Raw genomic sequence first — 14,105 nt, forward strand, 5'->3', positions numbered from 1 at the left:
GAAAATGTCTTCTAGGGAAATCTGAGTATTTTTTTAATTTTTAATCTCTAGATCTACTCTGCTTAAAAGAAAAAACACCAACCCTCCTGCCTCCCTGATGTTGTGAATACAATCCACAAGAAGCTTTCCACAGTCACCATTCATGCAAAAGGAAAATAAAAATGTTGCTGAAAGAGCAGCGGCCATCTTCTCCCAGCCTGGCCTGGGGCCCAATGGGCTGTCTCTTCCCACAGGCTCCTGTGAATCAGCAATGCAACTGCCAGAGGTGGGAGTTCCCGGGGCATTAACCCTCTGTCCCTCACCCCACCCTGTCACTCATAAATAACAACTTAGGGATTTGAAGCAAGAATGTCAACCACTGTTTCTCAGACGGTGGCCAACTTAGAAGCACTCACAGCTCAGAAGGAGAGGGAAGAAAGCAAGCTGAGTATATACTTACTCAAAGTCCTCAAATTCCAAGTCGGTTCCCTCCACGGATGGACTCTGGTTGTCTGAGGAAGAGGAGGAGGTGGAAGAACGGAGGCGGTTCTGTTGGTAGCGCATGGAACGCTGGCGGATACTGTCTCTCCGTGAGAGATACTGGATCATCCTCTGGGCATAGTACGCAGCAGGAGATAATCTGAGAGAGAGAGAGATGGACAAACACAAACTAGCACTAATGTGGGGAATACTGGGAAAGACAGTAAATCCAGCTCTCCCATTGCATCTCCTTGCTGAGGTCAACTCTGGAGACATGAAAAATAAAGGGCATTTAACTCACCGGGAGGTTTGTACTGTGCAATATGCTTATCAGACTATCACCAGTGTTTCCGTTCCAAGGCAAGGCAAAGAGGTTGTTTAATCAGTCATCTTCTGATCAATGGCTGCCCCCTCCCAAGAGTTTAACACTGGATCTTTCGTTTTAGTTTCTTAAGGGGCCCCCTTTAACTTCTCAGGGAACCTTTTACACAGATTCACAGCTTTTTCTCAATCATCCATACTCAAAATATAAGAAATGAAAGGGACTATAGCTTCTTCCATTTTACAGACGAGAAAACTGGCCAAGAGATGGTGAACCTGAGATGACTAAGAAGGCATCTTCAGGCATCACCTTCACCAGGACTCCTTTCTTTTCCCATTTGTAGCTCCAGATTCGTCCTAGCTCCTTAAGATGATCTCTTTGAACTTCTTATCTCTCTTTTACAGATTATTCATATGTTTTAAAACAGAGAAAATATTCAGGATAGAGACTGAGAGTAAAATATACTCAGGAGAACAGAAAATCTGAAAGAAAAAAAGAGATTTTTTTATCTCTTCTGACAGAGCCTCAGAGGCTACGTGGGCACTGAGCAACACAGAGGACAGCAGTCTCTTCCTCTCCTTTCTTAAAACGGCTGCTCTCAGCAAATAATTAACCTGGACCTATACTCTTCCAACTGCGGTTAAGTGTCTTCATAGCCCATGAAAATGTCTAGTGTCCCATACAATTCGCACATTCCCTTCTTTCTCAAGTTTTTCCTCCATTTTTCACAACACATGTAATTTGAGGCTGTGAACTGAGAAAGTGAGAGAACAATAAGAGAAAAATGTTTTATATATAATATGAAGTAGATTACTAAGAAATTTCAAGACTTAAAACCTGCCTGAGGTATACACTTTGATTCAACAATTCAATTAGAAATTTTATGCTATAGAAACACACAGGATATGAAGAGATATACACATTATTGGCCCTAGTGAAAAACTGGGAAACATCCCAAATGCTCATCAACAGATTAAATAAATTTTATCTATACGAAGAAACACTATATAACTACTAAAAAGAATAAATTACCCCTACTACGCACAAGTAAAGTCCTCTAAAATAAAATTTTAAGTGGGGGAAAAATTAAAGAATGGTATGTATACACTAATATGTATATAAAAATATATATTTCTGTAATTAGAACAAAAAACTAAAAGGAAACACAGCAATCCTCATGAGGATTCCTAGGGACGTTAACTCTATAATGACTGAATATAAAAGGAAAAAAGCATGTACTTTTTTAATGGAAATCTGGAAAAACTGATTGAGAATGGAAATAGAAATACTTATACCCAAATGATAGGAAAAGTATTTACAAACATCTTATTGCCTGACCTTTCATTACCCCAGGACAAAGTAGGTCTTTGGGCAAATTCTCAGTAAATCTACAGACTCAGACCAAAGGAGATCCTGCAGTCAGCTGCTATAGGAACTAAGGCTGCCTCTGAAATGCCTGTCATCAGAGGTGGTGTCCTGGCTAACCATCAAATGGAATTTCCAAGCAGGCCAGATGACAATCTTTGGAACTCAAACGTCTGTGTTATGGGACAATATGCTGTACTTGACACCTCTATATCCAAATTACCTCTGATTCCAATTACTAAACAATAGTAATTATTATAACATAGCAGGTGGGAATGGATGTACAGATGCCTTGGCTAAGATCATCAGAGTATAAGAACTATTTCTTTAAAGTCTCAACTAACAGAAATTTCATTATCTTTTTGGGCACCTATTCCCATGCATTTGGCAAGGATGAATCAAAAACCCTAAATGTTCAACAGACAGAAGCCAAGACTCCTGAGTTGTTCCTATATCTATCAAATACACAGAAATCTTTCAGCAGGAATTAATTACTGCTAGTTAAATTCTCAAGTCGATCAGAATAGAAAAGAATGTAAAAAAAGTTTTAAGAGGAGAATGAAGATTCTTTTTTTAGAAACGATTCTGAAAAATGACAATAAGTACACTCATTCCTCAGTTGACAGTCCACCCAAACTAATGGAAAAATTATATTATGGTGATAGAGGTAGAAATATGTTGATGTTGAAAGTAATATATAAAGATTGTCCTTTTATGTAGGGGCAAAATTTCAGCACTAGGTAGCCCCAATTGTTTAATTTCACTACTGGACAGGAATTCCCTAAGCTATAAAACTATGCACCAATGGTAAAGAAAAAAGATTCTTGGCACATTATTAAGTACAAGTACATCCTAGCATCATCTTTTTAGGTAGAGGGAAGTTAAGGATCTGAATACCGCATGTCTCACAAAGGCTTTGACCAATACATATTATGTAGGGTGAAGTCTAAGAGGAAAAAGAAATAAAACGACCAGTAATGGGGTAATAATCATCCTTCTACTGAAGAGCTAGATAATTATCAAACTCTAAAGTGTTTCAAGTGAATATTTAAAATATTTAAATAACTCAAGCTTTCTTCAAGGAAGAATACTTCCCCCTCCAAAAATATCTATTTTGTGTTTAAAGGGCAAATGTAAAAAATACCAACACCACAAAGTATGGCCTTTCTGTGATAAAGAGACCTGAGTAGGGATAAATAGCAAATTTATTACATGAAAGGGGGACAAATAATTTTGGTCTTTAAGAATCACTGTTAAAATCTGTCAGGTTAAAAATTCTGGGGATGAGATTCCCGTTACTGTCCTAAAAGAAACCATTTCATAGCAAGAGGTTCTCTCAGTGTTGCAAAGAATTTGATTCATGAAAAATATTTCCTTCTCTTATTTAGGGCTTGCTACTTTCAAATATGAATAGAGACTAACAAACTTCCTTGCTTCAGTCACCATCTAAGTTGCCTTTTTTAAGTAAGATATTAGTTTATTAGGTTGCTTACAAGGCATACCTGTTTTACAGTCAATTCTCATGTCCCTTGCTCCCTGGATTTACCATTTCTGAGGAATGGAAAAGGGAGTAAGAGGATAATGGGGCATCTTTTCACTAGTATCTCAGAAAGAGTGCTCAGTATCATGACAAAACTGTGGCAACAATAAAATCATTCAATGTCACTGCAACCAACTTAGTCTAAGGTTTTTTCCAGACTTGAAATTCTTAATCTACAGCAAAGCTTATTTAGCCTTTTCTGACATACACTGTTAACTTCAACCCCACCATTATAAATTACCCTTTTCTTCAGGCAAAGCCTCGCAATGTACTCTCGTATTACTTAAAGAATGGGCAGGTTATTCCCCTTTTGGATCATTAACAGGATTAGTAAGTCCTGCTGTGACAACCCCAAAGAGCTGCTCACTATAAATAAATGTTACACATCAACCTGGTCCTCAGCAACCAGTATAACATAAAGGTGGGCCTTGAACTCATCTGTTTTTTTTTTCTTTTTATCTCCTAGAGAACTTTTCAAATGTTTTCTAATCAGTGTAAGGCAAGCACATTAATAATATATCAACTCATTTTATTCAGTTATCCTTTTGTCAGTCATCTCTTCCTTCACATAGTCTCCAAAAATTCACCATCTGAATGAGCTTGATTTCTGCCTTTGGATGTTCTAAATTCTCTCCCAAGTAAGGATTTTTTGTTTGTTTTACTTTGTAAGTAATTTTCCTATTATTAAAAACTTTTGTTTCTCTTTTGGCTGTCCATCTGAATGGCAACAGCCTCTCTGATCAGCAGAAAAGAAATATTCTGCGACTCTGCCAGTGGCCTCCTCAGGTCCCTCCACTAGTGTCCCACTTACAAAGATGAGCCCCAAAGGACAAGGGCTCAGTCATAACCCTATCACCAGAGGTTCTGTTCACTTACCTGTAACACTTCCCAATCACCTGAACCACCTGTCTCAAAACTGTAACTGAAGAGTAAAAGAGCACCAGGACCAGAGAGGCACAGAACGGGGCTTCCAACAGCTTGGCATCCCCAAGGGCAGCCCCTCCCCCCCACCTAGTGCCATTTCTCACTTTGGCCTTACCTCGCTGGGTCTGGGTAAATTGGGTGCTCTCTGGATCCTGCTCCATCATAACGGGATAATGAAATGAGGGAAGACTCCAGCAGCCTCCTAGCAGAGATTAAAAAAATGGCAATAATCCCTGTCAATTACCAACTCAGAGGTCATTCATAAGGAAAAATGGGGGGAGAGATAAATAACATCCCCCTTTGCGGGTAGCTAACACCTCTTATCTGGAATCACATCCTTCCTACAAGCTAAGTACTTAGAGGCATAAATAAAGAGCTCCAGAGCTCCCATACTGGATATGGCCACTGTATGATGCTGAATACTGCTCTTCTGTGAGAAACAAACAAGTGCTTCAGAGACATCATCTTATTTCTATTTGCAGTACCTCCAGTAGACAAATAGGAGGTTGGGATCAACATGGGAGAGGAAAATGAGGCATACCCAGAGATCACCATATAGTGCCAACATTCATCTCGGTGTTCAGTTCCTGCATGTCATCCTCATCCACATCATCTTATCCTCTACTCATTCTGCTCTGCCCACACCTTTTTTGTGAGTACTCCTAGGGGTCTCTTAACAACTGGTAAAAATGGTTAATTATATAATTTAGCCCGACTGTAAATTCAATGATCATATGTGATACACACACATTTTACTGAGCACTTCTTTGGTGCCAGGCAAATACTAAGTACTTCGCATCTCTTTCTTTATTTAAATCATACCATAACCTGGAAAGGTAAGCATTACTACACACACATGAGAACAATGGGCTTAGAAGTTAAGTGTATTGCACGGTGGTACACAGCTACTGAGTGATAATGCTGGAGGGGACTCCAGTGAAGGTCTGTCAACTCCAAAATGATTCAAACCACTATGCACCCACTGAGTCTAAACTACAATGTAGGTTCTGTATCACTGGCTTTTCCTATTTTTTAAGGGAAGCCAGAAATCTTGACTTTTGCATGAACTCTCCTGACTGTCAAATTTTAGCTAAAACATTTTTTTCTCCTTTTCATACAGCAAGGGCCAGTTACAACACATCTATACACATGCCTCAGGGGCCCCCCAATTTACCATGTCTGCCACACTGCTTCCCAACTCAAATGTGCCTTGGCAGCCAATCAAGCTCCTGCCATAGAACACGTTTCAAAGGAAATGGTCTCAGAAAGAAATGCATATTGTTCCTCCAGCAGCATCTTGCCTGGCTCTCCCAGGAACAGGTCTCCGGCTCCCTGCCAGACTCTTCTTTAAGGCAGATCTGCAGGATAAGGACAGCAGCTACCAATCTTTTCCAATTGAGTTAATTCAATTTACCGTTATTAAAACCAGCTGGCTTTAGGTATAGTCATGTGCAGTCACTTTATCCCAGTGACTGGCTCTCTGAAGCATTTCCCCTAACAGCCTGAGGAAGAGATACAGCAGAGGTCCTGTCAACCTGGCCTGCTACCTTTCCCACTCAGGACAACCAACCGTTACATGGTATTTTCTACCTAGACAAGGCTTATAATCCCCACCCTTATGACACGATAAATAGGCCTATCACTGAAGAGAAAGAATATAATGAAACCAATAAGGAAGAGGTGGAAGTAATAAAATACATCTTCTCTCTGGTGGAAAACCTGAATCTTCAATGCTATTACTGTTTACAGCAGCAGAAATGCTGAGGTTCATCAATTCTAAAACACACTACCCCCGACCCCTGCATTTTAATACGTCTGAAATTGGGATGCATCTTAAAACTATGTGATGCAGTTTAATTGGCAGGATCTTGTTCTTTCATAGAGGCACATAAAATAATGGCATATCCTTGAATCTTGAAATACAAAATGTTTGTGAGAGGAAGGGATAGTGAGAGATACACAGACTGGAGAAAGAAGAAAAGTAAAATTTTGAGAAGAGTATCTCTTCAGAACATTTATTCATATATAGTACTTACTCATTACTAATACGTTAGTTCTATAGGATCTTAAGAGCAGAAGCAAGATCTGGGAGTAGCTGACTGCCCTGGAATATTCAGAAGCTTGTTCTATCCCAAAGGGCTCTGGAGGGAGTCCTGAATATTACTGAGCCCTGTTGTATTATCTTCCAAATGACTGCTTAATAAGCAGAAGCCCTTTGGCAAGGAGCATCCTCCAGAATGACCAATATATATCCTTCTTAAGTACTTCTGCTTGAAAAATGATCCTGCCAAATTAGGAAGCCAGTATTACCCTCTACTATGCCACAGCAGGGACTGACAGTATTCAGAAAAAATGAGATGACTTTTCAGGGATGCTGGATGCTGTAAAGAAGATTCTTTAACCAGAAGAGTTTGGATTAGATAATTTCAATGTTAATGATTCCATTTTATAATCCTGCAAACTCTACTTTCCGCCCTAAATTCCCATCTTAATTAGGAAGACTTCTTAAAACAGAGTAAAACTAGAATCTTAAGCTTAGTCTCTGGGGAGTCCCTGATGAGGTTCTTTTGGAAAGTGTATCCCCTGTGCCTACTTACCAGAAACTTACTACAATCTATTGCCACCATTTGCTCTCCAGGCAATACAGTGGACTGGCAAGTCATTTATACATATATAGCATTTTAACTGCTAATACACAAATCAGGAGAGCCAATTACTATGAATAGCAACTTCATACACATGTCACTGATGAAACATTAAATTCCGTAAATTACAGTTACAACACAAACATTACCAGAAAGATTAAAAAAGACTTCTTCAATTGGCGTTGAATAAAGAAAGAACTAGAGTGACTAGATGAGTAACTATCACCACTACTCCTAAAAGCCTCAAAGAAAGATTTCTTACCCACAGTTAGTAAAGAGCCATCAATGGGGAAATGACACAACAAAACAGAATGGGATGATAGCTGAGTGCCTTCTGCTCTGGCCACCACAAATGTGACTTGACTTAATGATCTACCAAGCAGTGCAATAATACGAAATCAGGTAGGACTTAGGGAGAGCTCAGATAAACTTATTCAAGCTTGAGGCTACTATTTCATTCTGATCTATAATCTCAATTTAGAAATGCTTTACAGAGTCACTGAAGCTCTGACAGAGAGAAAAAACACCTTTCTCTACAAGTTTGCCTGGTTCATTTTCTAAACCAGTCGTGTCCAAGTGAGGTATACCAGAGGTTATGCTATTCTGATCCACTGGAGAACAGGAAGAAAATATTAGAACTTTTGATTGTAATGTATAACCATAATGTATAACACACACACATACACACATACAAAGATTGCTCAAAAGCCTTTCACTAGCCAGAAGTATTTTTTTTTAAAGAAGGCCACTGTTCTACCAAACTATACACTACTTCTCATAAATTCAATATTCAACAGAATATAATAACCCCAAATATATAAAATATAAAAACTATAAGTATATAAAAGCACAACCATATTCATATACAGACAGAGCAAAAGAGAGAAAATGATAAAGCAAATGCGGTAAAATGTTAACACTTAGGGAATGTGAATGAAGAATATATGGGAATTCTTTGCACTATTTTTTGCAACTTTTCTGCAAGTCTGAAATTATTTCAAAATTTAAAACATCCAATATAAAAAATCTAAAAGTAAACTACTGAAAACTAAAGAGAAAACTATTCATTTTCAAAAGAATGACTTCTTCCTTTGACACAACATTGTAAAATGATTATAAATCAATAAAAAATGTTAAAAAAAAAAAAGAATGACTTCTTAAAAAGAATTTCTTCAAACAGCAAGTTGCCCTCATGTTCTAAAAAGCAGGTTTGGTAAATTACAGGCACTGGGCCAGCTGCCTGATTTTATAAATAAAGTTTTATCCTAACACAGCCACATCATTTACTCATTTACATATTGTCTGCGGCTGCTTTGGAGCTAGGAAGGCAGAATTGAGTAATCCTGATAGGGACAGGCCTAAAATATTTACTATCTGACCCTTTACAGAAAAAAAATCTGCCCCATCCATGCTCTAAAATCTTGCTTACATAAAATCCCTTGAAAGACAAGATGGAGTCACAAGGGATGGAAAGGAAAAACTTGAAATCAAAGTATTACACACTAGAATAAGTTATCAAAAATTAATATTAAGCCCTGCTAAAATCGTAGGTCAACAGGAACACAATTTAAGCTGTAAAATTCCTAACATTTTAAATGACTACAAGTATTTCTTCCTTCCCTGATTCATACTCTGAATATGTGCAAATATTCCCCAGATGAGCTGTATCATCTGATGACTAGGAAAACAAAACAAAACAAAACAAAAAGTAGAAGAAAGCTCTGGGAAAGAACAAAGTTGTTGGGGCAGATAAAAATGGTCATCCAAGAGAAAAGAACCTTTGTTCCAAATTCAATGGATATCAGGGTTGAGGAGCAGAAAGTTTGGGTACCAGTCTAGGCAGAATAAACAAGCCAGTGACACTGTTAATAAACAATTATATCCTGAAGGTACTCTTTTAACTAGTTCTCAGATCACAGAGAAAATCAACATCCCAAAGCCAACAAACATGTTCAGACCTTCTCCAGTCACTGGAAACATTAACTGCTAAAACTCTGTGACCTTATATGGATAAGGAAAGTTGCTCCTAGAAGCTAAGATGCCACTGGTGCCCCATGCCTAAAGAGTAATTTCCCAGCCTGGCTCTGATGTCTGGGTGACATCTGCTAGTTCAGTTCAGGGGAGCCAAACCCAAACTAATAGTTTCCTTCTGCCTGCGAAATAAATTCAAATTCCTCAGCTTGGCACCAAAGCCTTGGAGCCAAATTTCTCATTCCTTCTGGACATAATGTATGCTCTGGCCCAATGGTTTTCAAACTTTTTGGTATCAGAGTTCCTTTAACACTCTTAAAAATTACTGAGGACCCCAAAGAGCTTTTGTTTTTATGGGTTTTATCTATCAACATGTATTATATTTGACATTAAAACCGATAAAAACTTAATACACAAGCACACATTCCACTGGCCACCAGAGTGACAACCTCATCAAATGTCATGTGGCCTCTAGAAAATTCCACCGAATACTCATGAAAGAGTGAGAGTGAAAAAGAACGTCTCAGCATTATTATGAAGGTAGTTTTGACTTCAGGGATCCCAGGCCACACTTTGAGAACGACTGCTCTAGCTAAACTAAACACACCCTCACTATTTTCACCTCCACATTTAGCTTGGCCATTTCTTTTTTCTGGAGAATTCTTCCCCTTCTATGCCTGTAAAAATCCTTCAAAGCTCAAATACCTGACTTTTCCAGCCAGAAGTTCACCCACCCTTCCCCCAAACCCCATAGCATTTTAATCATCTCTTTTTGGGGGGGGGGTTAGGTTTATTTACTTATTCTTATTTTTTACTTAAGTGTAGTCAATTTACAATGTTAGTTTCAGGTGTATAGCAAAGTGATTGTTATACATATACATACATACGTATTTTCAATTTCTTCTCTATTACGGCTCATTACTAGAAATTATTTATTTTTAATGGCACTACTAGGGTATTAGACTCAAGATCTCATGCATGCTAGGCACACACTCTACCACTGAACTACACCTCTCCCCTGCCCTTGAATCATCTCTTAAAAGGCCTTCTCCCAAGTCACCTTGTACTGCAGTTCTTGGTAATTATGTCTTGTCTCTGCTACTGGACTACAAGCTACGTGAAAACAAGTATTGAGTCCAAGTCATCTTTTCATCCCAATTAAAATTCACATCCTAATTAATACACAATAGGAGGCCAATAAGAATCTAAGTGAATACATCAGGAGGCCTAAGTTGATTTGGCAAAATAAGCAAGAAGACATATCTGACTGCCCCCGACCCTGATCCCCATGACTTTCAGACAAGGTTGCTAGACAGCCAAAATCTCACACTAAAATTCCTGAAGGAACAAGTTTTTCAGAAACTGCTTACATCACTCTTCATCTCTCTGGTCACTTAAGCTGCTCAGGTTAAAGTGCTGACATAGTTGTCCTGATAAATGCAGTGCAGCCTGGTCCCTGGGAGGCTTATTAAATCATAAAGTCAGAGGCTGACTACTTGCCTAGGAAACTACCACTGATGCTCCAGGACAGCCTAGTGCCAAAAGAGACCCCACAGGGGAAAGAGGACAATGTTTTCGGGGGGCTGAAGGGGTGGGAAGCCAAATAAACCTGGATACACTCTTGCCTTCTTTGTTTCTGCATCTTGCTCTGCAAGCTCCAGATCTCTGCCTTGGCGCATGCCTGGGCTGGGAGATGACAAGCCCTTATTCTTTGTAAAAAATAATTGTGTGTTCTGAAATGACACCTCTATTATGATTTCCAAATTGACATCTTTGCTTTAAAGCGGAGGCATCCAAGCCTCCCCATTTCACACACTGGCAATTATCATTTAAGTTATCCAACGATAGGCACTCATCTGATCACTATAGGGCCCCCTAGTTCTAAGGGTGCACTTACAGCACATGATGTAGTTGCCAGCAGAGCCTGGTAGGCAATTTCTGCCCCTGCTGTGGGACCGACCAAGGCAAGGTGGCACTGCTAAAAGGCTAATGTCAGGGAAAACCTAGACATACTACAGAAAAGAGCTCACTGTGCCTGTTGTGTGGATCGGCCTTATTTCACCATCGTCAAACAAACAATTCACAGGGCTCAGAAAAATGCCTTTCACCAGAAAAACTTTAAAATATCTTTACAAACATTAACATACTCCTCAATGTCTCTGTGCAGTGAGCAATAGACAGTAAAACATCAGAGCACAACATAATCACAGATACCAGGAGGGAAGAAGCTGGAAACAATTCATATGGTGTGTGCAATTGTGTATCTAGATATACCAAAGTCTTGCCTGAAAAGTCAGCCAGACTCCTCTGCGAACATCTGACCCTCTGCTGTTAGGTGCATGGTCACTGTTAATACAATTGTAAAATGATTGGTTGGGACTATGCTTAGCACTTGTGTATCTTCAACACATCATACTATAGTTACAAAACATCAATTTATAATAAAAACTCACTTTTGTCAGCATCTGAATTGAAAGGTCCAAGGTGATCTACACACGTTTACTCTGTCTCCAAATTATTTCTCTCTGGGAGACTTGGGAGGTCTGTCCACAGACCACAGACATTTCTAAACTGGGAATTTAGATCAGAGGCTTTTCACCAAAGGATGAATATGAGCACGTCAATGACAAGTTCCACAGCTAGTTCTGATATTCACATGTGCACATACCCACAACAAGCAGCAGCTGTGACGTGGAAGTTTGGACTTTAATTAAGAGGGAGTGCATCCTAATTGACTGGTTTCCCTCCAGATCAAGAAGAGATTTACAGAATTCGATAATCCTGAATTCTCAGCTAATTTTAGTCAGAATAATAAACAATTCCAAAAAAGTCTATCTCCAGGCCCACTAATTCTACAAAGAATATGTGGTAGAATCATTTACTGCTTCAATAACAGCAAATTTTGCACATTTCTCCTTAGATTTTTCACATTCATATTCCTGACCTGAAAATTTAAAAACCGTCGAGGAGGGTCATTCAGTCCATTGACCCTATTATGTTGCAAACACTATACTCCATAATATGAAGTAAAACTTAGGGCCAACATCAGGAGGGCAGAGAGAAGTTAGTAAATGAAGCTTGCAAGAGAATGAGGAAAAAGGAATGCACAGTGGGCTGGGGCATTTATTAACCAGAGGCTAAGAGGCAGCCTTCCTGGCTCATGTCTGTTCAAGTAATGAGATTTCTGGAGTTTATAGAAATAGAAAAGAGGGCAGAGACTCCAGCTGGGCCCCCAAACAATCCACTGTTAGCCCGTGAGCCAACGCAAAGCTCAGAGTACAATAATTTCTCTTATATCCTGGGCTCACTCTGAACTGCTTCTCTTAGTGACATCTGATTTTCACTGATTCGCCTCTGGGGGTATACTACTTGCCCTTCCACCCTGATCCTGACTTGAGCAACTTTCTTGATTCCTTTTGGACTCAGCATTTGACCCCACTGGAATAATTTATCCACCATTTCCCTGTCTAGACAATATGAAATTGTCATATAAGTGACAACTAAAGCACAATTAGAAAAACTGCAATTTCCACTCTCCTCCCCCGTTCCCCAAAAGAACTGCGCATGCATGTCAATCAATACTACCCTGAAGGTTAACTCTGTGGAGCCTGGAAGCCACCTTACTAAGTATTATGCATTCCCCCCTCTACTATAATTAGAAGTTATAAATTGCCTTCTTTTCACTAGCGCTAATGGTTATAATCTCAGAGATCTGAATGCCTGCTGAATTGATACCTGTGTAAAAAGTCCTTACAAACACTTTATCCAGCTGCATTTTATTCAGCAGAATCCCAGACAAAAGGAAAAAAACAAGGCAAAAGAGGAGCGAAGCAATGAGAGAAAGGCATGACTCAAGACCATCAGAACCAGGCAGTATGTTTATAACTATCATAAAAATAAGATGGTTTGAAGCCACTGCCAGTTACTTGTGAGATGTAATACCGAAACCCCCCAGCAAAGTCAAAGGACAGCAAATCATGAAATAACTTGTCAATGATTTCTAATGAGAAGGGGTTCCCCCCAGGGGACATATGTCTGGAGACATTTTTGGTTGTTGCAACTGGGTGGGGGGAGAGCACTGGCATCTAGTGAGTCCAGGCCAGGGATGCTGCTCAACATCCTACAATGCATAGGACAGCCCCCCACAATAAAGAATCATGCAGCCCCAGATGTTAATAGTGCTGCTGTTGAGAAACCTGCTGCTGTAACTTAGTAGTTTGAGATTTACCAAGGGAAACTCTGAGTAACTAATATATGAGGCAAGTCAGTTCTTCAGTTTCAGAAACAGACTGTAGTTTAATTTATCATCTTGTGTCACTTACTAGCTGTGTGACCTTGGGCAAGCTCATTATCCTCAGTGTCCAAATTTAAGGGGAAATCCCTAATTTACAAGGTTGTCGTGATGAAATAAGAACATAAGTATAGTATAGTAGCCAGTACAGTCTAATAAACAGCAGTTTTATTTTTTCTTCCCTGGATTACAGCTCCCAAAAATGGAACATGATATATACCCTGGCCACCCAAGTCACTAAGACTAAAAAGGTGATTTCCTAGAAGGACTTGTGCTGTGGAAGGATGAGTACTATAAAGACATAAGCATGGGTATCTGAGCCATAAGAATCACATGAACCTCACCCAAATAAACCAACAAGAGCAGTCAGTCATCCATCCACCAACCTGGCTGTTGGTCCATACAACTATTGATTCAAACCACAAATAACTACTGAGTGTCTATTATCAGGTATATATTAGTCTATAAAACAGATATTGTCCCTGTAGTAGCTCGTATCCAAAGGTGGACCCCAAAGAATCATATTACTTGGTATTCTTTCCCTGTGTGGTCCCCTCCCATACTGAATCGAGACTAGTCTGTTACTTG

At 39.3% G+C, this 14,105-nt stretch overlaps 1 protein-coding gene across 9 annotated transcripts in view; it reads right to left on the reverse strand.

The window, feature by feature from the left end:
- The window catches only part of AMBRA1 (autophagy and beclin 1 regulator 1), a 152,527-nt gene that overhangs the window by 91,240 nt on the left and 47,182 nt on the right, over positions 1-14,105 (reverse strand). For 7 of the 9 annotated variants that reach the window (XM_015246170.3, XM_006212296.4, XM_031690612.2 and 4 more), the window contains 2 exons: positions 4,726-4,812; positions 440-619 (listed from right to left, as the gene is read on the reverse strand). In XM_015246170.3, coding sequence (XP_015101656.2) covers positions 440-619; positions 4,726-4,812 — 267 coding nt within the window. The remainder of the gene's footprint in view (positions 1-439; positions 620-4,725; positions 4,813-14,105) is intronic. The other 2 variants (XM_015246172.3, XM_015246173.3) reach the window with 1 other exon arrangement.

This window comes from Vicugna pacos, chromosome 10, assembly GCF_048564905.1.
Source record: "Vicugna pacos chromosome 10, VicPac4, whole genome shotgun sequence".
Taxonomy (NCBI): Eukaryota; Metazoa; Chordata; class Mammalia; order Artiodactyla; family Camelidae; genus Vicugna; species Vicugna pacos.